This window comes from Corylus avellana, chromosome ca8 (assembly GCF_901000735.1).
Source record: "Corylus avellana chromosome ca8, CavTom2PMs-1.0".
NCBI lineage: Eukaryota > Viridiplantae > Streptophyta > Magnoliopsida > Fagales > Betulaceae > Corylus > Corylus avellana.
Window position 1 is genome coordinate 4,658,418 of NC_081548.1, and position 23,461 is coordinate 4,681,878.

Below are 23,461 nucleotides of genomic sequence, written 5' to 3' on the forward strand. Positions count from 1 at the left end.
CAACCATAGCTTACGCAGATGAAAATCGTAAACCATTTTACGCCTCATGAAAGTTATTTTTCTTCATTGAAAACGTTTTTAAATTGACCAATATTTTGCAATGTGCCAAATCCTGAAAAATAGAAAAAAATATTTTTCAAAAAATGTTTTACACCAAAACAAATGAGAACTAAGCAATAAGCTTAGCTTAGCTTATTCCTGAAGAAGCTTGAATGAGGTTCATAAACTAAGCTTTAGGCAAAGTTTATCTCTGTAAATGAGAGAGACAATTTGTCACGCCTAGAATGCAAAAACTGGAGAATATCTATTCACTCAACAACCCAGTAACTGCTTGGATTCGGGGAAACTTTTTCAATTCATCTCACCTTCAAGGAAATTTTAATCCTTCTAAAGTAAATATGGTTCCCAATAATTTGGAGGTTTCCATAAATTTATTCCTGTAATATGCATGAATTCTATAACCCAAGCATCACCTTGTATGATCAAGAACCCACTAGTGTAGTTCTCTTGGTCAAAATCAGACATTACATTAAATGAAAATCATTTTTTTTTTTATTCGCAAGAAAACAACTTGAGCATTAATTTAGTAACAAGATATACACAAAAAATCAAAAAACAAAAATGATGCAAAGGACTATACTGACCTTAAATTGTTGTGAGTAAAACTGTGGACTTCTCCACGAGCTAATGCTCGCTGCTGGTACAGGGTAAAAATTAAATACTGAATGAACTGGTGCACTAGTCCTGCAACTTTTCTGTGCAAACCTCAGATCTCCACTGCTATTTAACTTCCTTGTTATGATTTCTCACGCCTTTCACGAGGGCCAATTCAGCAACCAAGGCAATATGATCACTTCCCCATTTCTGTAGAACAAAGTTGGTAAAAAATAGCTTAAGTGGAATATAACTACAATAAAATTAAACTATATTCTAAAGTGCAGGTAGTTTCTAGGATTAATTAATCTGTCATTCATTCAAGCAATGCTCTTAAGTATGGAATTTCAAGCTGGGATGCGGATATGGGGCTAGGAAAACATGTAAAGCTTAACCTGCCAGCAAAAGAAATAGAAAAAGAAAAGGGCGGGGAGGTAGGTTTATCTGAAGAACCACTTCATCTGCCACAATAACGTGATTGACAGTAAAAATAGCACCAGTTTAACCAGAATATACAGGTTTATCTTACAAAATATCGGAAGGAATAGAACAACTTTTTCTTTTATAGGGCACATATATTGTCAAAAAATTGATTAGATATTACTATAGTTAATATTTGAACCACTCAAGTCCCTTGATCTTTGCTGGATTTTATAGTTAGCATGGCCTTCCACCCATTTAAAGTGAACTCAAATTTTTACACCTAATATACCTTTGTTGGGAATCCTCGAGTCCATTGCATAGCCTGTTTTTTCATCGGAGCAAGAACCCTGACGGTCTGGAGAGCTTCAGAACGCCTGGATGTCAAATCAAATTTGAAAACTAACAAAAGAACATAAATTAAATCTCAAATTCACATTAGGTATACCCATAATACTGCTAGATATAACAGGAAAAACAGTCATCGTGTGAATAGATCAAAAAACATGTTCCTCATGTGTGATTGCTCCTATCTAAACTCCACTTTAATAAGCATTTGACAGAATACTGCATCAGGAACAGCAGAATCTTGGAAGCACTTACCATATGTAATCAACTGTGCCCATAAAACACCTGTTGTAACTGGTCACCAAAGGCTCTCCATTTGAGTCTCTAGTCCCTGAATAATCCTGCAAAGACGCAGAAATGTATAACTTCCGATGCAGATCATAGTTGTGCAATCAAGATTACATAATATTTAATCATTGCAAAATTTTAAAAATCAATGATTGTTATGCACATCGAATAGAAAGTTCAAAGGAAGAGCAAAAGTAAAAGCTTGATCCACCTTGACTTCTGTGTATGTGCTCCTAAGCATTAAAGGATGTTCTAAAAGGTTGCAGTCTGCATTGCCCGTTGCTGTTTCTATTTCCATTGGAGTCCATAATGATGGGTCATAAGCTGTTTTCTCCATATCAACAGGCTCTGAATCCAAGCCTGGAGATAAATCATCCTCAATTTCATCATTCAGAGAACTCGAAGGTGAGTTGTGGGGAATGGATTCAAGCTCCTTGGAGTGATCTGATACTGCAAGATCTGATCTTAATTGACCAAAATCAGATGGGAAGGCATCTCGACTATCGTGCAATGCAGATAAAAATGTACTATCTTCACCTACATTTCCACCTTCTGCCACTGCTTTATCAAGCTCATTTAGAGATAAATTCTCCAGTTTCTCCCCAACATCATCATTTGGTTTTTGATGGGGTGATAGATTTCCTAAGTTCCCTGGAGGAAAGACTTCACCAGCATTGGAGAAGGAAGTCTGGCAGGATCGCTCAGATGATGAAATTTCTGAGTTAAAAGGATCGGCACACTCTGGATCAATCCTGGCCATGGTTGAATCATGATTTCCCAGAAAGGAGATTGTAGGATCCTCACAGTTCACACTTTCATTTTCTACATAGTCATTGGACTCGGCATGTCCACCTAGTGATCCAGTACTCAAATGAGCTGGGGCATTTACGTTCTCATTGTATCTAGTGTGGTTCGCATCAGAGTAAACCTCTTCAGGATGGGAAGCTACTGGAGCGTATTTATGAATCTCGTTATGCGTAGTATGACCAGCAGGAAGCCCACCTTCACTGTAAGAAGTACTTGAGTTAATTTCCTTGCCATCTACCAATGATGGATCTGAACTTGAATTATTAGCAGATCCAGTCCTGCAATATCTTGCAAGCTTCAACATTTAGGGTCACACAAATAAACCTAGATTATCTCATCAAATGAACATTTGACATGTACAGGCCTTACCCAGGATTTGGATTATATCGTCTTAGTGCAGGGATTACTGCACTAGCTTGTCCTGATACCTTATCTCTACCAATTTCAGATATATCTAGCTGCAACAGACTGATATACATTACATATTGTAATTCATAAACCCAACAAATTATCAAACATAGAAAAGAAAAGGCTTACCTTCCGTTCTGAGAGAAAGTTGTATAATGGACTCTGATGTGAGAACAAGAATGTAGTTGTCATGATACATTAAAACAGAAATTCAATTCAAAGATTGCATAACACCAAAACACAAAACTGAAACTTCAAGTGTCAAAAAAGTTATAACCTTTGGGGTACAATTAAAATCCCCACAAAAAATAACTGGAGCATCGTCCCAGAGCTTTGAAACAGAATGAGCCCTGTTTAGGAGCACCCTGACCTGTTTGAAGCAGACATAAGGGCGGAAAGCAATTACAGGTGGAACAGACAAACATTAGCATTGTAGCAGGTCAAGAAGTATATGATGGACTTCACAGTTCGCACACAATAAATCTTTACGTGATTTCTTATACAAAATTGGCATGAAACAGGTTTTACATGCAATGTGATACAGAGCATAGCTTCAGATTATGGGGCAGCCTCAACAAGCATCACAGTGCGGTTGTCAAAAACCAAGATGAGTAACATCTAGTGCAACACACCACCTAATACGCACAACAAACAATGATTACATGCAATATAGTCAATCTAGTATCCAAGTGCCAAATTGATATTTACTTATCAAAAAAAAAAAAAAGTGCCAAATTGATCTAGAATGAAAAATATTGACACGGCAAAAACTTTTTCTTTTTGTTAATAGATAATGTGGCATAAAATACTCCACCTCAAGCAAGCACATAAACCTTCCCCTTTTTCCATTTATATATTCACCAAACCTTGAAGCAAATATCTTACATCATTTGCATAAACAATATAGAGATAAAAGGTTAAGAGTAGAGAAGGAAAATGGTTAAAAACACCAACAGAGAAGTACATTGGAAAACAACCTTCCTATAACAATATTAGGTAGTGATACAGCAGTATCAGCTGCACTGAAAGAATCAAAATCATAGTACAAAGATATAACAAATGCTTCAATACTATAAGGGAAAAATAAATCATAGTAAAGAAAAAACATGGGCAAATTTTTACATCTTTGAAAAAGAAAATTGGGTGTCAATCTTGTCAATTTGCCCCATGATCATGTCAATCAATTACAAATCAAGATAAACACACAAATGATGATAACAGAATTACATAGGAAAGAAAAAATCTGCCTAGCCTGCACCAGAGAACGTAAATACCTGGCCAAGCTTAATTTCTCCTCTTTTAGGATTGTAAAGCACATGAATGTTACATATGACAACCTTACACGAACCTGATGAGCTGCAGATATAGAAATTAAATTTGTATTGATCATGCATGAAAAAAGCAGTAAGGTTCATCATATGCAAAAATTGAAAAGCACATAATACATGCAACAAGAGAGCACAAAGCTGGCCAAGTAAATGGCACAGTATCATTCAGAGAAGATATGCTTCAAACATCTAACTACACATGAAGTCGCAATTTGAATTAAAAATAAAGGGAAAAAAATCAGCTGAGACTAATAATAGTTAATAAAAAGGGATGCGCGCTTGTTTAACATAAAGTAATGCATGGATAATATTACCCTTGTCTTATTTCTCCTCCTCCAGGCCCCATATTATTAAGAAACCAAGTATCCAGAAAGACACTAACTCATCCAGTTCATTATTTTGTTCAACAAGCACACGGTTAAAACTCAAGTTTAGGGTTTCTAAAGTTCAATTCAAGAACAAGTACAATCAGTGGCGTTGAGACTTCATTTTCACCACAGAATTATGATCATATTATAAATTCACAATAAAGGACTAGAAGAAAAATGAAAACTTTATTAACAATAAAGAGCTTCCCATCCTTAAAGATCAATGTTTCATGAAGTACTTTAATCTGCAAATATTAAGTCATAAGTAGACTAATTATGTCCTAATATGGAAGATATTCAAAAGCAAATTTATTACAAATATACATTTTATCAGCAAGTTAACCATAAATTACCTTATCGGTAGGGCTGCAGTCTCTTCAGTGCAATTTTGATTATTTAACTGTCAGAAAAAACATAACATCGCATTTATTGGCTAGAAGGCATGTCAAATCAGAGGGAATGGGGAAGTTGAGAAAAAACAATTGAAAACTGTATTTCAGGTTAATGGTTACAAAGATCTGATGTACCTCCAGCACACAAATTTGAGCAACATTATCCCGAAGTCCAAGCTTATTGAACTCAATGCACTCCTCATGAAGCAACTTGAATCTAATGTAGAGATAATACAATTAAGTTTTAGACAACTCCATTACCAAGACATTTTCTTGAAGATAAAAACCATAATAGCATCAGGATGAATTATAAAATTTAAAATTTAAAAAAAAACCCAACTCTTGGCGGCGCTAGCATTCATGAAAAACCATGAAAAACAAAACAAAATCACAATGCTTCAATAATTACTTTCTCTCCAGATGCACCACATTAGGCAAGATGGAATCATCTTCCACACTGCTGCCCTATGAATACTACCAAACTGCTCTGTCCAATAGGTGAAGAGATCTACCACTCGTCTACGCATAACCCAGTCTAACCTAAAAAGACTGAATATCAAATTCCATAAGGCACTAGCAATCTCATAGTAGAGTAAAAGGTGATCAAAGGATTCCCCAATCTTCTTCCACATACAACACCAATCTACCACTATCATATGCTGCTTCCTTAGATTATCCATAATAATGATTTTCCCTAAAGCGGCCGACAAAGCAAAGAACGACACTTTCAAGGAACCTTAATTAGGTTTATGTAGAAATGTGACCATCTACTCAATCATTGTGAAGATAGACTCACTATCAACGTGATAGATCCTACAAAGCAATCTCATGGTACCAAGAAAGTTAATGAGGGGATATTTTTCTTTTTATAAGTAATCGAAATATCAAAAAGTATAAGGAGCTCCCATATACATAGGAAGTATACAAGAGAAACCACCTAGCTAGTAGAGAAAAAAAAACAAGAAGATTATGATAACTAATCACCAAAAGAGAAACATAAGCAGCTCTCTAAAGATGCAAAGTGTCGAAAAATAAAGACTTAATTTCTTTCAAAGTCCTCTCGCTGTCCTCAAAACTCCTATTGTTTCTTTCCCTCCATAGACAGTACGAAAGGCACGAAGGTAAGGAGGAGATAATTAAACATAAGAACAGAGTTTTCCTCCAAACTAGGTTGGACGAATTTCTTTCAACCTAATCTATAAAAGTGACACGTGTCACTTGAACATATGAAAAACACATATTTTTTTAATAGCAAGGACAAAGTTGAAATAAATTTTATTAAAAACTCATGTGCATCTCACATGTTATTAAAAAAATGGACATATGTCACTTTTATAGACAAGGTTTGAAGAAAATTCCTCCAACCCAGTTTAGAGGAAAACTCTGTCCTAAACATAATGTAAATTTTAGTACTAGAACATTGGTTTGGAAAATTTTGCTTGTTTAAAACTACAATTTTGTAGGAACATTTATTTATCTGGATAAGTAGAGGAACAAATACATATGTTTGATTCACAAATACACAGTAATCAGACATTTTGTGGGAGTTTATGTGGTATATGTGCTCGTGGACATAATTTGACATTAAATACCAGTTAATACATGCTAATAAGGGATCGTAAACGCTACACATATAATTTACCTTGATGTTCGCCAAAAGATTGCGCAGCCATCAACTGGCATTCCAGTGCGCATCTATATTTTAATCAAAAACATTGTTAGACATATTGTACCATGAGAACTTCTACATATTTCTCTTCTAAATAGAAAGATATTAGACAGTGAATCAATTAATAGTTGGTCAATATCACAAGTTCATAACCATAAACCCAAACTTTGTGTATATCTGAGGTACTCTATCTAGCCTGTTAATTTACTTTTTATCCTCTTTACTAACACCACCCAAGCCCACCATATGGAAAATAGATTAGAGAAGTTGACCAGATCTTATTAGTAAAAATAAAGATGTGTTCTTCTTTCGGGAATGGGGGTTAGGGTAAAGAAAATTAAGAACTTCAATCAAGCTTAGGTAAACAGTTGTGGCATTTGGAGCGTATAGGGGTCATCTTTGGAAGATGAGTTATTGGCGCCAAGTATGGGGAAACCTTGGGCCATTGGACCATGGAGTTGTTGAGAAATATTCATCGGTGGTCTTTGGAGAAGCATTAGGGCAGGCTGGAAACATTTGCTAGTTGTATTAGTTTTGTGGATGGGGATTGTACACGAGTGCGTTTTTGACATGATAGGTTGTATGGAGATAATGCTTTGAAAGAGTTGTTCCCTGATTTCTATTTAATTGCAGAGGACAAAAATGCTTCCATGCGCTCTTATTTAGGGCCTGTAGATTATGGGAAAACGCGCCCATTGAATCTTCAGATCTATACAAGCTTTCCATGATTGGGAATTGGAGTAAGTTGATTTCTTAAATTAGACTTCAATGGGTGAAGTAACTGATCATTTGACGTGGAGGTTAAACATATGTGGTAAATTTGATGTTCATGCTATTTATGAGTTCTTACAAGGATCCAATGGAGTGCTATTTCCTTGAAAGGGTATTTCGTGCAGCAAGGTTCCCACAAAAGTTGCTTCTAACAGCAAACTCTCATTAAAAATATATATATTATTCTAGTATTGAGTTCTCTGTGCAAATGCAATGGTGAAACTATGTACCATTTGTTGATTCAATGGGAGAACGAGAATGTGGAGTCCAATGGCTGAAGCTCAAGAAGGAGAATGATGTGCTCATTAGGTGAAGAGAAATAATTTGGAAGGAAAGTTAATATGGACAATTGGGAAGGAAAGAAATAACTGTATGGTCATTGGTGTGGATTTGTCTATTATTGAGTTGATATGTTCTTAAGACTATTGTTTGAGTGGTCTCATGTGTAGAAACCACTTCCATGACGTTCATTTTTTTTTTTGTAAATTTTATTAATTCTCTTTCTTTTTGATTGTGATTCTTTAGGCTTCGTGTACACATTTTCTGCACATGGGATAACCATTTTGTTTTCTAATAAAAAGTTTTATTACTTATCCAAAAAATAAAACATCAATGCATCCAACACAAAAACTTACACTAGTAGGTAGAGAAGCCCAACAAGCACATAAACACATAACCCTTGTATAAATCACAATCCAAATCGTAGGACATACAGTCTTACAATATGATAGTTGTAGATGGTCATTTCGAAGTGCCTAGTTGACGCCAGTGAGCTTTCTTTCTCGTCAAAGACCACGCCAATGGCGATCCGGCACTCGCAATCTGTAGCGTCCCACGTCGCCTGGGTATGAAGATGGGGATGTGCTTATATGTATACTCGCACCCTTCATAACAACAACGCATTTTAAAGCCATGACAGTCATAATCCCATTAGAACTCCACAGTTAAGTGTGCTTCTGTGAGAGTAGTATCAGGATGAGTGACCTCCTAAGAAGTTTTGTTCAGGGGAGCCAAAAGCTGACAATATCGTGTGTCATTGGGGTGGGACTACACCTCGGAAACCATAGGATCAATCTAACTCCTTTTAATGATTCATGCCCTTATAAGATTAATCCTTAAAGATACCTTGATTTAATTTTAGACTTTGAAATTTCAAAATACTCTTCTAAGCATATCCTTACAATTTATCTAAATAGAAGAGCAACCCAACGCTACCCATCATCGAATTCAGGTATGGGGATGCAACCCTAAAAACCCCAACAGAACTTTTGGAAAAAGGTTGGTGATTTTATAACTCATCCATACATGCTTTTAAATTGCACTTCCTTTTATATTTTATTGCCAAGTTTTATTCATTCACATGTCATTGTTTAAAGAGTTTTACGTGTTACAATTACCTTAACATTTTTATGATTTGTACATGACTATAAGTATGAATGAAAAGAGCTCTCAAGGTTTCATGGTGTATTATACAATTATAAATGAGCTCGCAAGTTTATATGAACTGTTACATGTACATTCATATTTATAAATGTTTAACCTCGAGGCACTATAATGTCACAACTGGTACTGGATCGCATGAGTAGCATGGCAAAAACACCGAAGAACAGTTACGAGAAGGTGTGTGTTATCGGCTGGGTGGCCTTCACCTAGGGAAGTTCCCAACCCGGTAGCTCTTCCCTGTGACGACAGGATGAGCCTATGGATTCCTTCGGGACAAACCAATGTGCACCGCTCATAGTAAAATTGCGAAGTTGGGTCAAAGGGTGAAACATTTTTTTTAAAGAAAAATGAAAGAAAGTGCTTACTCATTTTATAACCAACGTACTATTCTTCCTTTATTTATTAATTATTTTATTATGTAAAAATTATTGTTGTGCATGACTGAGATTATGACATAAAAATCTGCATAGCATGTATTTTAGCATCCTGTTAATATGGTGTTGTGTTTAGTTACTGAGTTGTTGAACTCAACTCTTTCACTATAAACTTTTCAGATGGCCCTATATATCATAGCACTGAGGAAGGGGTACCGGTGGGCCTTCTGGTTGTTAAAGACTCGATCATCTGGCCCTATGACTGGGACACTTAAACTTATTGCTTTTTGGATTAGCAGGAGCAGTAGTAGTAGTAGTGTCTGGGACTCCATTGATAGACTAGATCACTTGGGACTAGCATAGACTATGCAGCTTTTGTTTATGTAGACTGTGCAGCTTTAGATCTTTTATAGGAGCGTTTGTTTATGTACACCTTACTAGGCCCTAGCAATAAGGTTTGACTTCTAACCTCAAAACAAGATATGAATTTCTTTCACTTGGTTTGGAAGTTTTATGTGCTTCTTTGTCAATATATTTTTGTCCATTGCTTGGCTCCTAATTGAGGCTTGTCACACACAACACAATGGCATGGGTTGTGATGGTACATATTGACATTTGAGTGGTGTATAAAAATGACATGTTCATTCATCTTTTGATACTCTTACATGCTTTGGGTATTTTTGGCACACTCAACAAAGAGTTTATCCTATCATGCAATTCTTAATCATTCATTGGATATACTCTTCTTAATGCTCCTGCTCTTACATGTTAAATGGGTCATAAATTGAGGGGGAGAAGTCGTATTCATGATCATGCATCTCTTTTTCATGAATTTTGTTGAGTTTGTGCTTTGTTTTTTGAGCTTTCCTGTTCCACATGTGTTATGATTTTTGTGGAGTGTTTCAAGAAATAGGTGCGCCCCCTTGTCAATTTGTGACAAAAAGGGGGAGAAACAAGTGGCGGAGTTGGAAGTATGCTAAAGACAACCTTGTGTTCTTTACAGTCTCATTGGATTAAGAGGTTGTCTCGGGGATTTTGAGTTTTATCATCGAATTGCCAAAGGGGGAGTTTGTTAGATATTTTTGTCTGTATTTGATTGGCTAATTTCGGTGACTAAAACTTTTGTAAGTTGTTTACTTCGTTTCTGGAAGTTTTTGTAACACTTACAAGAAGGCAGTGCTGCTCGTTCGAAGTCTCGTTCGCAGTGCCGTTCAAATGCTACTATTCACTGAAGAAAACACAAGAAGTCAGAGCTGATCGTTCGAAGCCCCATTCGAACGCATTGTTCATGACACTGTTCACAGGTACTGTTCATTGGAGGTCAAAGCTGACCGTTCAAAGCTCCGTTCGAATGATGGGTCGCAGGAACTTGTAATATGTTTATTTAATCATTTGGACAATGTTAGGGTTTCATTTGACAGCTTGGAATCATGGGAAATTCCACTCAGCAGAAATTAGTGGAAGCATGCAAGCATGGGAGTATGTGAAGATTCCCACTTGGCAAGAATTAGTGGAAACATGAAGATTCCCACTCAACAGGAGTTAGTGTACAGCCTGTCATAGCACTTCCAATTGTCGAAGCACTGACCGTTTGAAACGCTAGGGTTTGCCGTTCGAATGGCTAGTGGTGACAACTTCGAATCTGCTTTTCATAAAGCATTTTTAGTGGAGCATGCCTATCTCCCACTTACTGACAGCACATGGGCCTCTGACCGGTCGACCGCCATCTGACAGACAGCTTGACACCCACTACCAGTCTATCACCCACTTCAAGATGCTCTGTCGTACACTTCCAGCACAAGGAGCACTTGTAGTTCGAACGCCCAGTATAGTTGTTCGAACGCCCGTCAACAAATGTCATTTAATTAATGTTGACAAGCCCTGTTCTTAGGAAGCAATAAATATGGGAGTGGGCATTCGTTTTTCTTAAGCAAAAAGCAAGAGAGAAGCTCTACTTTGAGGGAAAAGCCTTAGTGCTTTATTGTTTGTTTCATTGTGTGCTAAGAGAGATTTTGTCATGTGCCATCAAGCCATAACTCTCTTCGAGTAATTGCTATTTTGTGATAGCAAGTGTTGTTGTTGATCATTTGTATTGTGTAATCAACTTTGAAGAAGAAGTCTACCAGAAGGGTCCGATAAAAGAGAATCACTTGAAGAGGATTGTGAGCTAAAAAGACGAGCTGGAGGCTTGTTGATTCGTACAGAGCCAAGGACTTGCAAAGGGTTGTAAGTGTCCCCGTGTCTGTAATCTCTTGATAATTTGTCTGATAGTGATTATTCTAGGTTTGGCTTCCCAGGAGTGATTTTTCCAAGAAGAGGTTCTTGGTTTCCACTTTGTCAGCAAAAATACTTGTGTTCAAGCTTTATCGCTTTACATATTTTTGGTGATTGTTGTTGCTGCATGTGGTTAATTTTAATTCCGCATTTATTTTGATAAACACCTATTCACCCCCCCTCTAGGTGTATTTGGGAGTCTTAGTATATTTTCAGACAGGCATGCTCCACTAAAAGATGCTTTCTGGAAAGCAGATTCAAAGCTGTCACCACTAGCCATTCGAACGACAAACCCTAGCGTTCAAACGGTCAATGCTTCCACAACTGGAAGTGCTCTGACAGGCTGTCCACTAACTCCTGCTAAGTGGGAATCTTCATGTTTCCACTAATTCCTGCTGAGTGGGAATCTTCACATGCTCCTATGCTTGCATGCTTCCACTAATTTCTGCTGAGTGAAACTTTCCATGATTCCAAGCTGTCAAATGAAACCCTAGCATGGTCCAGATGATTAAATAAACATATTACAACTTCTTGCGACCACCGTTTGAGCGGAGCTTCGAACGATCAGCTCTAGCCTCCAATGAACAGTACCTGTGAACAGTGTCGTGAACAATACATATGCCGTGAACAATGGCATTCGAACGGGCATTCAAACGGTCAACTCTGACCTCCCGTGTTTTCTTCAGTGAATTGTAGCATTCGAACGGCATTGCGAACAAGCAGCACTGCCTTCCTATAAGTGTTACAAAAACTTCCAGAAACGAAGTAAACAACTTACAAAAGTTTTAGTCACCGAAATTAGCCAATTAAATACAGACAAATATCTAACAAACTCCCCATTTGGCAATTCGGTGATAAAACTCAAAATCCTCGAGACAACCTCTTAATGCAATGAGATTATAAAGAACACAAGGTTGTCTTTAGCATACTTCCAACTCCACCACTTGTTTCTCAATTTCTCCAAGAACAGAACGTCAAACAGAGAAAGAGAGAAGTGATGAGGTGATTTCCTTAGCTTGGGAGGCTGGGTCAGATGCGGGTGTGAGTGAATGATGCTGAAAGAAAGAAAGAAAAATACAGATTAAATGGATTGGACGAGAACTTGAGACAGGCCTTCTTGCTTGCTATGTTTCAGAATGTGCGTGAGGGAGATGAGAGGACTTTTGGGTTTCTAAATAATCAGAGAAAGAGGCAACTCGTGTCACGAGCTTATTGCCTGCTCAAGGCATGACTGAGATGTAATTTCAAAAATCGGAGTAGGCTGAAGCATGGCTAAGATGTGGCAAACGGAGAGAGGGAAGAGGGACACATTTCACCCTGAGTTTTTGAACAATACGTTGGTTTGGGAATTTTAAACTAAAAATAAATCTCCCACTATATTCTAGAAGGCTCTTCCTGTTATCTAATTGGTCAATGTCTCCCACAAGTAGTCTCGGGTCTCCTATTCTAATTGGTCTTGCTAGGCATAAATATATATATCTATAATTAATCTTTGCTACCCATGATGATTTTTGTGTTACCCATATGTGCACTTTAAACTCTATATTTATGAGTGTTACACAGTCTATTCTGGTCGTAGACCAAAACTCTCCAGGGGTTGTAGACGTACAGGTGAGTCCTGATGCCCGACATGAGGGGTCCTCTTCCTCGTGAGGTTCTCACCAACGAGGTTTTCTTAAGTCAAGTTCATCCTCTATTCTATGGACACAGGCCCCGGGTTGGTGTTGGGTCCTAAAGAAGGTCCTGGGCTTTCAAGCATTGGGTCTTGGGGTAGCCCTATTCAATCTTCGCAAAAGGTGTCAGTAGACTCCTCCCAAAAGATGTTTAAGCCCTTGATGTTTTATAAGCACAAAAACAAGCACAAGTGGGAGTCAAAGGCTTGTGTTGATGTGGGTTTTCTTAGGCGGGATTTACTCGAGCCGAGCTCTTCTCTGGCAGCTCACGGTGAGCCCGGTCTGTCTCATTCTTCTTCGGCGTTGGATAGTGTTCTCGGGGAAGGGATGGATGAGGATTCGGGTAGTGTTCCTTCGTTCTCTCCCTGGGAGTGGTCTTTGCTTTGCTCCAAGGTGGGGTTCGGCACCAAGGCGCAAGAGGAAATGATTGTGGCCTTCCTTTCTACCCTTGATGAGGAGAATTATCGGGAGGATAAGATTGTGGGTTTTGAGTATTAAGGGTCTAGGGTTTCGACGTTCTATGGGACTTTTGTTTGGGTTGGGTCAGTGTTTCGTTGCGCCTTTCTTGTATACTATGTGTGTACACAGGGGCTCCTTATGCTGATTTTAATTAATTCGCATTACTTATATATAAAAAATAAAAATTATATATATATATGAAGAAAAAGAAAAAATGTTGTAGATAATCCGAATTAGATGTAAAGTCGAATCTTGGTGGGATCATAGCAGAATCACCAAGTCATATGATCTCATAAAATTACAACCCAACAATAGTTTGAAGTTGGAATGCGTGCGCGTGCGCACACAGATTGCATCTGGCCTTGGAGCTACTATAGGTGAATAGAATATGCTCTTTGTGGGATGTAGGAGCTACAACATTGCAATAGCACTTTCTATACTGCATTTTTTTTTTTTTTTTTTTATAACTAATCAAGATATCATTAAAAGCGTACAGCAACCCTACGTGCACAAGAAGTATACAAGAGAAGCCACCTACTTAGTAGGAGCAAAAAGAACAATAAAACCTTGATAACTAATCGCCAAAGGAAAAACATAAGTAGTTGTCCAAAGATACAAAGTGTTGAAAAATAAAGAGTTAATCTCCTCCAAAGTCTTCTCGCAATCCTTAAAACTTATATCATTTCTTTCCCTCCATAAATACCAGATAAGGAATGAAGACACCACCTTCCACATAGCAACACTCCGAGTTCTACCGGCAGTCCAAAAACAAGCATACAAATCGACTACTCGCCTAGGCATAACCTAAAACAACCAAATCAATTAAAGAAACAATTTCAAATGGCACAAGCAACCTTACAATAAAGAAGAAGATGGTCCACGGACTCTCCATTCTTTTTGCACATACAACACCTATCAACCACAATGATACGCTGCTTCCGAAGATTATCCATGGTAAGGATTTTCCCTAGAGCCGCCACGGTGCCACCACACAAATAAGGCCACCCTCGACGGAACCTTAATCACTCGTCCAAGGGAAACGGAAACCACCATGACAACCCATGACCCTGTAGAAGAATTTAACACCAAACAACCCTCTTTTGGAAGGGACCCACCACAACTTGTCTTCCCCTTCCCTTCTCATTCTTACTAAATACAACATCCTAAAGAATGAGGCAAAGGCATCCACCTCCTAATCTTGAGTTACTCTAGCAAAGTTCACGTTTCACTGAAAGCCACCTCCAGAAAAGTAATCGACATATATCATTAAAAGCATAAGGCTCCCATAAGCATACAAAAGAAAACATCTAGCTAGAAGGAGCAAAAATAACAAGGAAGTTTCTACACTACAACATTGTGTGGGTTAATTTTATTCAGCTAAGGTCTATGGGGCAGAAAAGAAGATCGCGAGAGGAGAGGCAAAAAAAACTCCATGTAATATTCTCTAGAAACTCCTCTCTTAAAGAGACTTGATTCCATCTATATATATATATATATATATATAATTACGATTTTAGGCGCTGGAAATACTAGTCTTGAGCTTTTTATTCATTTTTTATTTTATTTAGCATACTACGATCATACAATACCATCCTACAATCCAATCCTGAAAATCCTAGGCACAATCCTGATACTAACCACTTTACCAACAACACGCTAAAGACCCCAACAACAGTGGATTTGCTGGCACAATGAGGCCCAACCAAGAAAAAGATAAACAGGTCCAATGATCCAAGAAATGGGTATGACATTTTGAATCCAACAACAAAGGCTTTTTGCCAATGGACTCAAAACAAGCCCCATACTATTCATCTCAAATTCAATTTCCAACATTCTTACTTTTTACATCACATCAATCACATTTTATTACTATTCAAATAAAAAAATCACTGCAAAACAAAATTTTTCATTTTTCCATATCAAACATTCTTACTTTTTTTACACATCAATCAAATCTTGCTACAGTTTCAGGCCACTTTCTTTTTCCAAGCCATTGGCAAATAGAGCCAAATAAACTAGCCTTTGCTATCATGTTAAAGCATCTTACTCTAGAGTTTAGCTAGTAGGTTTAGAGACCTAACAAGTACATAAACCACAACCAAGCTCAAATCCAACTAATGATGGATTCCTCACCACAAGATATGAATTTTCTCCCATTCAAAAGAAATTAAACCAGTCCTGTGAAGTTTCAGACTTGCACAGATTTTCTAGTCTATCCAAAATATAGATCCATTAAACTTAATAAATAAAAAACTTAAACCCTCTTTCATTTTAACAATCAATTAAACCCAAAAGGTATTTGTTTAAAATTTTACCAGTTGTTGATGGTATTCTTCTTCTAGTGGCTTTTATGCATACAGTAACCCAAAATTCCAGATGTAGTCAACCATTAGCTAAACAGAAGAACCCCAGTTAAGTGGGAAATTTATGTTTCTGAACTTTGATTATGATATATCTTTCCAATAAGATGTTTATCCTCTGATATTCAGAAGACCAACGTGTAAATGAAAGTGCATCTTGGTGTTTAAAAGTGTCCAACATATATACATGCCTTTGAGATAAACACATGTAGAGAGATGGGAATATGAATGTTCTTGTGACATAATCGCAGGAAAACGCACCTTCCAAATGCCACTGTATCCCCTAAGCTTCAACTCATCTTCCAACTCCTGGAATCTATCAACCTCCTGAAAATGATACCATAAGAGCACAAACAGTTTCAGGACCATAAGAAGCAACTTGGTTTGTACACATTATCGATATTGCACTAAAACATATAGAAGTCAAGCAATCTGAGATGATGGATTACAATTTCCAGAGTGAGCTGAGGCGCATAACCAAAATTGACCTTAACTAGATACCACATACTAGCAATGCAAACAAAAATTATTTATGCATTACACAGATTTTTTTTTGATAAGTTATGCATTACACAGATAGATGAATACAATTTTTTAATATTAAAAATTCTCTCTGGCAAGGATAAATGGTATCCTCACTTGTAAAGGAAAGTTGAAGCAGAAGACTCAAACCCAGCAAAACAAAGAAAATCAAAAGAGATGTTAATGCACCAGACAGTATCACTTAGAAACTATAGGTAGAAAGTTTAGTACATTACATTTTCATTCATGTATCATACATTACAAGTAGATGGGATTTCTTTGTAATACAGCATCAGTCTATGTGTTTATATCACAACTTTCAAATAAACCGGAACCAATTTTAATCAAATGTTGAAATATCTCATGATACACGGGGAGATGCGGCAGGGGAAGGAAAACGCTTTTAAAGATCGAGATTTTATTTATTTTTTCATCGAAAACAAAGAAGGCTGACGATGGCCTATGGTGCGTGTTATCTATATCACTTAAGAGTACAGGTAATGATGCACAAACTTCTCCAAGAACTAAACATGATGGTGTCTGAGATGTAGCAGAGTGATAACCTGAAAGCACATTACATCAGCTGACCATAATCCAAGCTCAAAAAGTATCCTTCTCTTTCTCCACTCCCAGTCCAGTACATGGGGGGGTATCTGAAAGTAAAGCTTGTTTCGATGGTCATTAGCAAGGTAATCGGCCAGTATATTATACGAAAGAACTATAAACCGCTCTGCAAAGCACAAAACATATTATAACAAAGTTAAACCAGCACAACCCATATATAAAAGGCTAAATTGAGAATAATTTGTTCTGCAATTGGTACAGCAGTAATTAAATCCAGTCAAAATCATGAAATAAGAGAACATTTAAACACTGTAGTGCAAAAAAAGATCCCAATTCACTTGTAACATAATCACACTCCTATCCACTTTTACTATCTGAGTTCTACTCAACTAAGCCCTATCAAATACTCATGGGGTCAGCTGGATCACTCCCTTTTCATGTGTTAGCTCTATTGCATTGACTTGATGTGCATACAAGTGAAATTATTAGCACATGGAAAAACCACCCTACTCACTTTCTCTCATATTGTCCTCTACCGTTTCTAACTCTCAAACTCTTTCATCACGAGCAAATGGGCGTTTTGATCTTCTTCTTCTTCTTTTTTCAGGAAAAACTTCTATTACAATTTACAACATTAAACCTCATTTTACAATGTTTCTGATAACATATATCATATCGGTGCTTCAGAACAGTTTTTGATGACTGGCAGTTAAATAATAGTAGAATTCAAATACAATTGAATGAACATCAAAAGTAACTAAACACTACCATATAGTAATAAATGAAAGCACACAATTCTCAATTACCAGAATTAGGAGGCGGCACCTCCGTCGCATACTCCCAATTACGATAATCCAATGGCTTCGGGCGAAGGTGCTGAGGCAGACGAAACCCTGGGTTCGGATAGTACGGCCGGTTCGGCCGAGTCTGTTGGCTTTGATTATTATTATTGTTGTTCTTGTTCTTATAATTATTATAAGGTGGAGGCTGACGGAACTGTGCGTTTTGAGCATAATGCGGTGGTCTAGCGTTGAGAGGTGGAGGGCGAAACCCCCCAGTTTGGTCGGCAACGCCACCGGAATCTCCTCGGCGGAACCCTAGGTTGGCGTCGTGTACAGACCGGAAGTGCGAATCTCCGGTGACAAAATGCCCTGTTTGGCCTCTCCCTCCGTCGTACGGACGGTCGGAGAAGCCTCTCCAGCGACCACCTCGGTACTGCAACGAAGATAGGTAAGTTTGACAAAATTGATGCGCGTGCAGTGTGTGTGTATGCGTATATGGAGAGAGAGAGAGAGAGAGAGAGTACCGGAGGGCGAGAAGACATGGAGACGTCGGTGGAAGCTGCGGCGAGGAATTGGAGAGGAGGACGCCTCATCGAGCGAGAGAGACTGTTCCACTTGCAATGAGTTATTGCTGCATTGGGTTGGTTGGGCACTCTCGGTACAGGACGCGTGTCTTTTTCATTTTTGTCCGTTTTGAGTAGTTATAATTAGAATTGTAATTTTATTTATTTTTTCTCTTAATTACCTTTTTTTTTTTTTTTTTGGGTATTTTGATCATCATTTTGACACATAAATGAAATGGAAAATGCATAAGTTTTTCCGCTTTTACTATAATTTTTTACAAACTCACTTAATTTACTAATAAATGCCATGCGGTGAAAAAATTAAATAATAAAACTTAACAGAACAAATTTTAATTGTTGAATGACTGACATGATAAATATCATGCTATAATAACTTATTTAAGGTTTTATTTTTTTTACATATACAATTTTTGTAAAATATTTTTAAAATTTTCGAGTGTTTGAACATGGTCCACTGAAAAAATATTTTCAATAAGTGTAAATTTTTTTGTAAAATGATTTACTTTTCTTTTCTTTTTCTAAGTGTAAAGTAGTTTTTATTGAGACTCTTCTTTTCAAATCCCTCTTTTTATGTTCTCAATAGATAATTCAATCGGTCGAAGATTATGACTCATGAAACAGAAGTCATTCGTTCGAATTCCTTTCTTTATTTCCTGAACATTTAAAAAAGAAAAACCCCCCTCCCAACAAACACCCCTAGCATGGCACACTTAAAACTATTTTAGTGTATAATAGTTTTATTATAAGTAACACTCGTAATATATTAATGTTGTATTTGTATTTTTTACTTGCTAGATGGAGTTTTGCCAATTTTTTATGTGCAATGCCTCTTTGATCGAGGCACGTCAGCAATTAGTGAAAAAAAGTGTGGAATTTGTTCCTCTATTCACCACCGTACGATACTCTTCAATGCATTCCAACGGCCTAGATCCAAACATTTCATTTTCAATCCTCTTCGTCATCATCTCCATTTCCCAGCAGTATTCTTCATTCAACACAACTACACAGGGACGGGTGGAGACTAGCGAGAGAGGAGAGCCTGGTGAAGAAGAAGAAGAAGACGATGTCTTTCTGTTCACCTTTATCGTCTCCCGGGTCTCTCTCTTCCTTCTCCAAAACCAAATCCCATGTAACCTCTCGCTTCAGAGCTTCTGCTGACGTTCCAGATTATCTCTCCGCGGATTGGTATGCGTGCAAAGTTGCTTATTGAATTTCTGCTTTCTTAGTTGGTTGCTATAGTATACACGCGTGAGTGAAAAAGAATTAAATATTATATATAGTTAATCTTGATAGAATATTAATTAAATTATTAAATTGATGATTTCTTATCAGCTTAGCATAGCTTTTGCTATTTCGAACTCTCTAGATTTTATCTGATTATAATATTAACTAAATGATTAAATTTACGGTTGGACCAAACCCATAAAGGGATTTCAATATGTTATATCTCCACAACAGTATTCATACAATTTGATATTAAATTTTGGTAATTGAAAAAAAAAAAAATCAATTCTTGTGTACCAATTCTATAGTTTGGCCCCTCAAACAAAATTATAGCAAATATGATTAAGAAGAATAACTAGATCACTTCTATGAGTGATGCTTGAGCAATTAAACTGTGTGGATGGCTAGAAGCAAAGCCATCCACAATGAAGTCGTCCCTGATGTTCAGAGTACCCTTAAAGCAAATCCTTACCACTGCAAAATTCCATATCCAAGCCTGGAGACCTTCACTAAGTCCTTCTCTAGTTTCCTTTCTCTTGTATTGCTCAGAGAAAAAGGAAAAAAAAAACTGTGGTAGTTTGTTAAGCAAAAATTTGTATGCATGTGCCATGTGAGTGAAGTTCAGTGACTTGGAACTGTGCAGTGAATTCAGTTCTTTCACACAGTAATCTTTTTATATACAAAATATGAACTTTTAAACACCCAATTGATAATTTGGAAGTATGAGAAGATAGAAATGTTTCACCCAATATGATCAACACTTCCCACGTTGGTTAATGTGTTGGAATGGTTGAAACTTTGGATACTTTGGATTGTTCTTGGTCAGTTTGGAATTGCTTGTTGGGTTCCAATCCTATCATTCCTACCTATTATATGTCCAAGGTCCAATATTGAAATAATTTCAGAATGGAGGTTCTGCAATACTCTAATCTTAGCCTGACCCAAGTCAGCTCGTTTTAATGTGCTATATCATATGTTCTAAGTAGGCTCTTGCCTTTTGCTTTGCAGGCTTGAATCACGCAAGAAGAGACCTTTTGGCCCAAGATTAAATGTAACTCTCGGACAATGCACATTAGTACAGGGTGTCACCATTCTGTCTCTATTGCTTGTCAATCTATGCTAACTCTTGCTATAGTTTAGTGCAGAAGAAGCTGTCCAGTGCCAGCTTGATGCACTGAAGTACAATGACCAGCCCCGTCAAGATTATGGAATTGAGGTTATGTACAGGGTAATTTACAGATTCTGGCAGTCTTTCTTCTTTTGGCTGGTTAAAATCGCTTAGGGAACAGTTTGGTGATGCAAATAACTTTATCTTTTTCCAAGACAGTTTGCTGGATTCGATCCCTTTGAAAGGTCTACCTATTTTGGGCCCTTCTTCGATCTGGGACAGGTAATTAATTCTATTTTGAGCAATTTTGCCAGTAATACTGCGTATGCTGATACCTCTTCTTGGTTTGCTCCTTCATTGTCAGTGCAGTTTGAACGGTTTAGGCGGATTTTTCACCATTCAACCTATCGAGTTTTACTTGGTCATAAGGATAGAAAGATTCTTAGCAGTTTGTTTGTGAAGGAGGTATAAATGGCTTATTGTTTACATGGTAAAGAAATACATATAATGGTAAACAAATTACTTATCATCTAGTCTGCATATTGCGTTCCTTTGAGTGATGCCACTTTCTGTGATATATACATATGCCATGAGCCTTTCATCTTACATAAATTTGTTGATTCTTTATGATGTTCTCAATAATTTTTCTCCTTTACTAATCAGCTATTATGCTTGTATGATCTGAAAAACAGAACCGATTCAAGCAAAGGGTTTGGATACGAGGAAGTCGGCCAGAGGAAGAAGAAATATTTCAGTTTACCATGTTTCAGGTGTGCTCATTGTACCTTTTGTTTGCGTCACACATGGATTCAAGTTGGTACATTTATCATTACATTGTTTTCCATTTTACGGCCCGTTTGGTTTGCGGAATAGACCCCTCAAATGGAATGGCTATTCCTATGGAATAGTCATTTTTTTGTTTGGTAGAGGTCTATTCCTGAGAATAGTTATTCCTATGAGAATAACTAATCTCATACACAGAAAAATAGCTATTCCTCTAAAAAATGAGTGGAATAGCTATTCCTTTTGGAATGGAATAGATTTTCTAAAAAATCCTTATTATTTTTATTTTATTTTAAACTTTAAAAAAATAAAATAAAATAAAAAATAAAGTGAGTAGCCGACCACCACAATGGTTGGTCGGCCACCCACAGAAGAGGCTGGGGGTGGCCGCACCACCCCCGGACGCCTCGGGGGACCACCTCCTAGGCGGCCGAGGGTGTTTTGGGGTGGCTACGACCACCCCTGAGAGCGTCGGGGGTGGCCGCGGGTCCTTTGGGGTGGCCTGGCCTCCCCAGATTTGCCTTTGGGGCGGCCGTGCGGCCACCCTGAGGGCCATCGGGAGTGGCCACGGCCACCCCAGCCATATCTATAGGTGGCTGGCCGCCCACTTTATTTTCTTTTGTTTTTATTTTTTTATTTTTTAATATGAGTTGAAAAAAATAATAATAACACGGGGCTTTTGGTAATTTTGATTAAATTTCAATTAAAACATCTGTTGTTACCAAACTAAGGAATATGAATAGTTATTCTATTCCATTCTCTTTGTAATAACTATTCCCTTTCCTAATGAAGTACGCATTCTGCAAACCAAATGAGCTCCTAATTTTTTGTTCTAACATCAAGGGATGCCTTGAATATCCTCATAATTTGTTTTGGCCATTATGATATGCCGTAACCCGGTTGGGTGAGCCTTTAGCTTTTCCCTGCGCATCACTGGTCATGGTAAGTATGGTTGATTCAGGGTGGTTAGCTGGGTGATTGCTGAAACTGTATAATCATGTTATTACTCATTAGTGTGGCATGTGTAATTGACCCTCTTCACATGTCACCATTATAGGCAGCATTCCATTAGTCGTGCAAATTGTTTTGGGTTACAATAATTATGTTTTTGGTCAAATGTTTTACTTAACAAAATTCAATTCAGGCATATCAATTTTTGTTGACAAATCCTAAGCTTTGTACCTTTATTGATCTATGGTGTTTTAAATGCAGAGGGTTGGTGGTTCGTGGGATGGTTATTGGCTGACAGAGAGTCTACTTCATGATGGGGACGCTTTTTCTGGTGGTTTGGCTTACTGAATAGCTCATGCAGCCATCATGTGGTGGACCTCTGTTAATTACTTGTGCCCTGTTGTTACAGCATAACATTGTTTGCGTAAATCTCAGAATTTGTACATATGGAATAATTTAAAGCTTTGTATATAAAAACTGTGTAATCAATTATATAGCTCAGTTATATGTCTCAAGTCTCTCTCTCTCTCTCTCTTCCTTTTTGAATTTTGTTCTTTTCTTCTTTTCTTTTTTTGAAGGGGAAAATATTCATGTCTCATTAATCGAAGGATCACGACCAAACCCTCTTACATCATAGAGTATAAAGCTCTAAAAAATCATAACCAAAGCTACAAAGGTACGTCGCCATAGAAACATTCATAAACAATCTTACATTCAAAACCTATTCATAACATACATCATCCGTTAACTCATGACTAATCTTCAGTTGTAGCAATAGATCTATTCCAGGCAGACTCAATCCAATACATAGGTAGCACATGTTCCTCGGACATGGGGCAAGAACCACATGCAAAAACCTCATCCTCCTCGGCCCTCAAAGCCAAGAAACTCTTAGCATCCACAACTC

At 37.4% G+C, this 23,461-nt stretch overlaps 2 protein-coding genes across 3 annotated transcripts; one reads left to right on the plus strand and one right to left on the minus strand.

Moving 5' to 3' along the window:
* Nucleotides 1-529: 529 nt before the first annotated feature.
* On the minus strand, nucleotides 530-18,535 carry LOC132189788 (carbon catabolite repressor protein 4 homolog 6). 2 transcript variants are annotated; one of them, XM_059604578.1, is made up of 15 exons: nucleotides 18,429-18,534; nucleotides 17,929-18,337; nucleotides 17,122-17,288; nucleotides 16,298-16,363; nucleotides 6,656-6,708; nucleotides 5,149-5,230; nucleotides 4,975-5,021; nucleotides 4,200-4,281; nucleotides 3,203-3,295; nucleotides 3,055-3,087; nucleotides 2,887-2,975; nucleotides 1,922-2,795; nucleotides 1,678-1,763; nucleotides 1,367-1,451; nucleotides 530-864 (listed from the first exon to the last, which is right to left on the minus strand). In XM_059604578.1, exons 1-15 carry the CDS (start codon nucleotides 18,495-18,497, stop codon nucleotides 781-783), a joined length of 2,319 nt encoding a protein of 772 aa, XP_059460561.1. In that variant the 5' UTR covers nucleotides 18,498-18,534; the 3' UTR covers nucleotides 530-780. The 2 variants fall into 2 exon arrangements, with proteins under 2 accessions (XP_059460561.1, XP_059460562.1); XM_059604579.1 differs by lacking the exon at nucleotides 530-864 and having other exon boundaries at nucleotides 1,418-1,476; nucleotides 18,429-18,535.
* Nucleotides 18,536-19,483: 948 nt separating this feature from the next.
* On the plus strand, nucleotides 19,484-23,078 carry LOC132189116 (uncharacterized). The gene is made up of 7 exons (XM_059603648.1): nucleotides 19,484-19,673; nucleotides 20,721-20,763; nucleotides 20,848-20,940; nucleotides 21,040-21,102; nucleotides 21,190-21,285; nucleotides 21,513-21,590; nucleotides 22,816-23,078. The coding sequence occupies exons 1-7, from the start codon at nucleotides 19,552-19,554 to the stop codon at nucleotides 22,900-22,902; spliced, it is 582 nt and encodes a 193-aa protein (XP_059459631.1). The 5' UTR covers nucleotides 19,484-19,551; the 3' UTR covers nucleotides 22,903-23,078.
* The last annotated feature ends 383 nt before the right edge of the window (nucleotides 23,079-23,461 follow it).

What these genes read in the sequence shown, in the direction of transcription:
- LOC132189788 (XM_059604578.1), bottom strand. Translation starts at nt 18,497, where the DNA reads ATGAGGCGTCCTCCTCTCCAATTCCTCGCCGCAGCTTCCACCGACGTC. An exon ending in CTGATGTAATGTGCTTTCAG is followed by an intron (nt 16,364 to 17,121) that starts GTTATCACTCTG and finishes TATCATTTTCAG; the next exon opens with GAGGTTGATAGATTCCAGGA. An exon ending in CGATATAATCCAAATCCTGG is followed by an intron (nt 2,796 to 2,886) that starts GTAAGGCCTGTA and finishes AAGATATTGCAG; the next exon opens with GACTGGATCTGCTAATAATT.
- LOC132189116 (XM_059603648.1), top strand. Translation starts at nt 19,552, where the DNA reads ATGTCTTTCTGTTCACCTTTATCGTCTCCCGGGTCTCTCTCTTCCTTC. An exon ending in CTTTTGGCCCAAGATTAAAT is followed by an intron (nt 20,764 to 20,847) that starts GTAACTCTCGGA and finishes CTCTTGCTATAG; the next exon opens with TTTAGTGCAGAAGAAGCTGT. An exon ending in TTCAGTTTACCATGTTTCAG is followed by an intron (nt 21,591 to 22,815) that starts GTGTGCTCATTG and finishes TTTTAAATGCAG; the next exon opens with AGGGTTGGTGGTTCGTGGGA.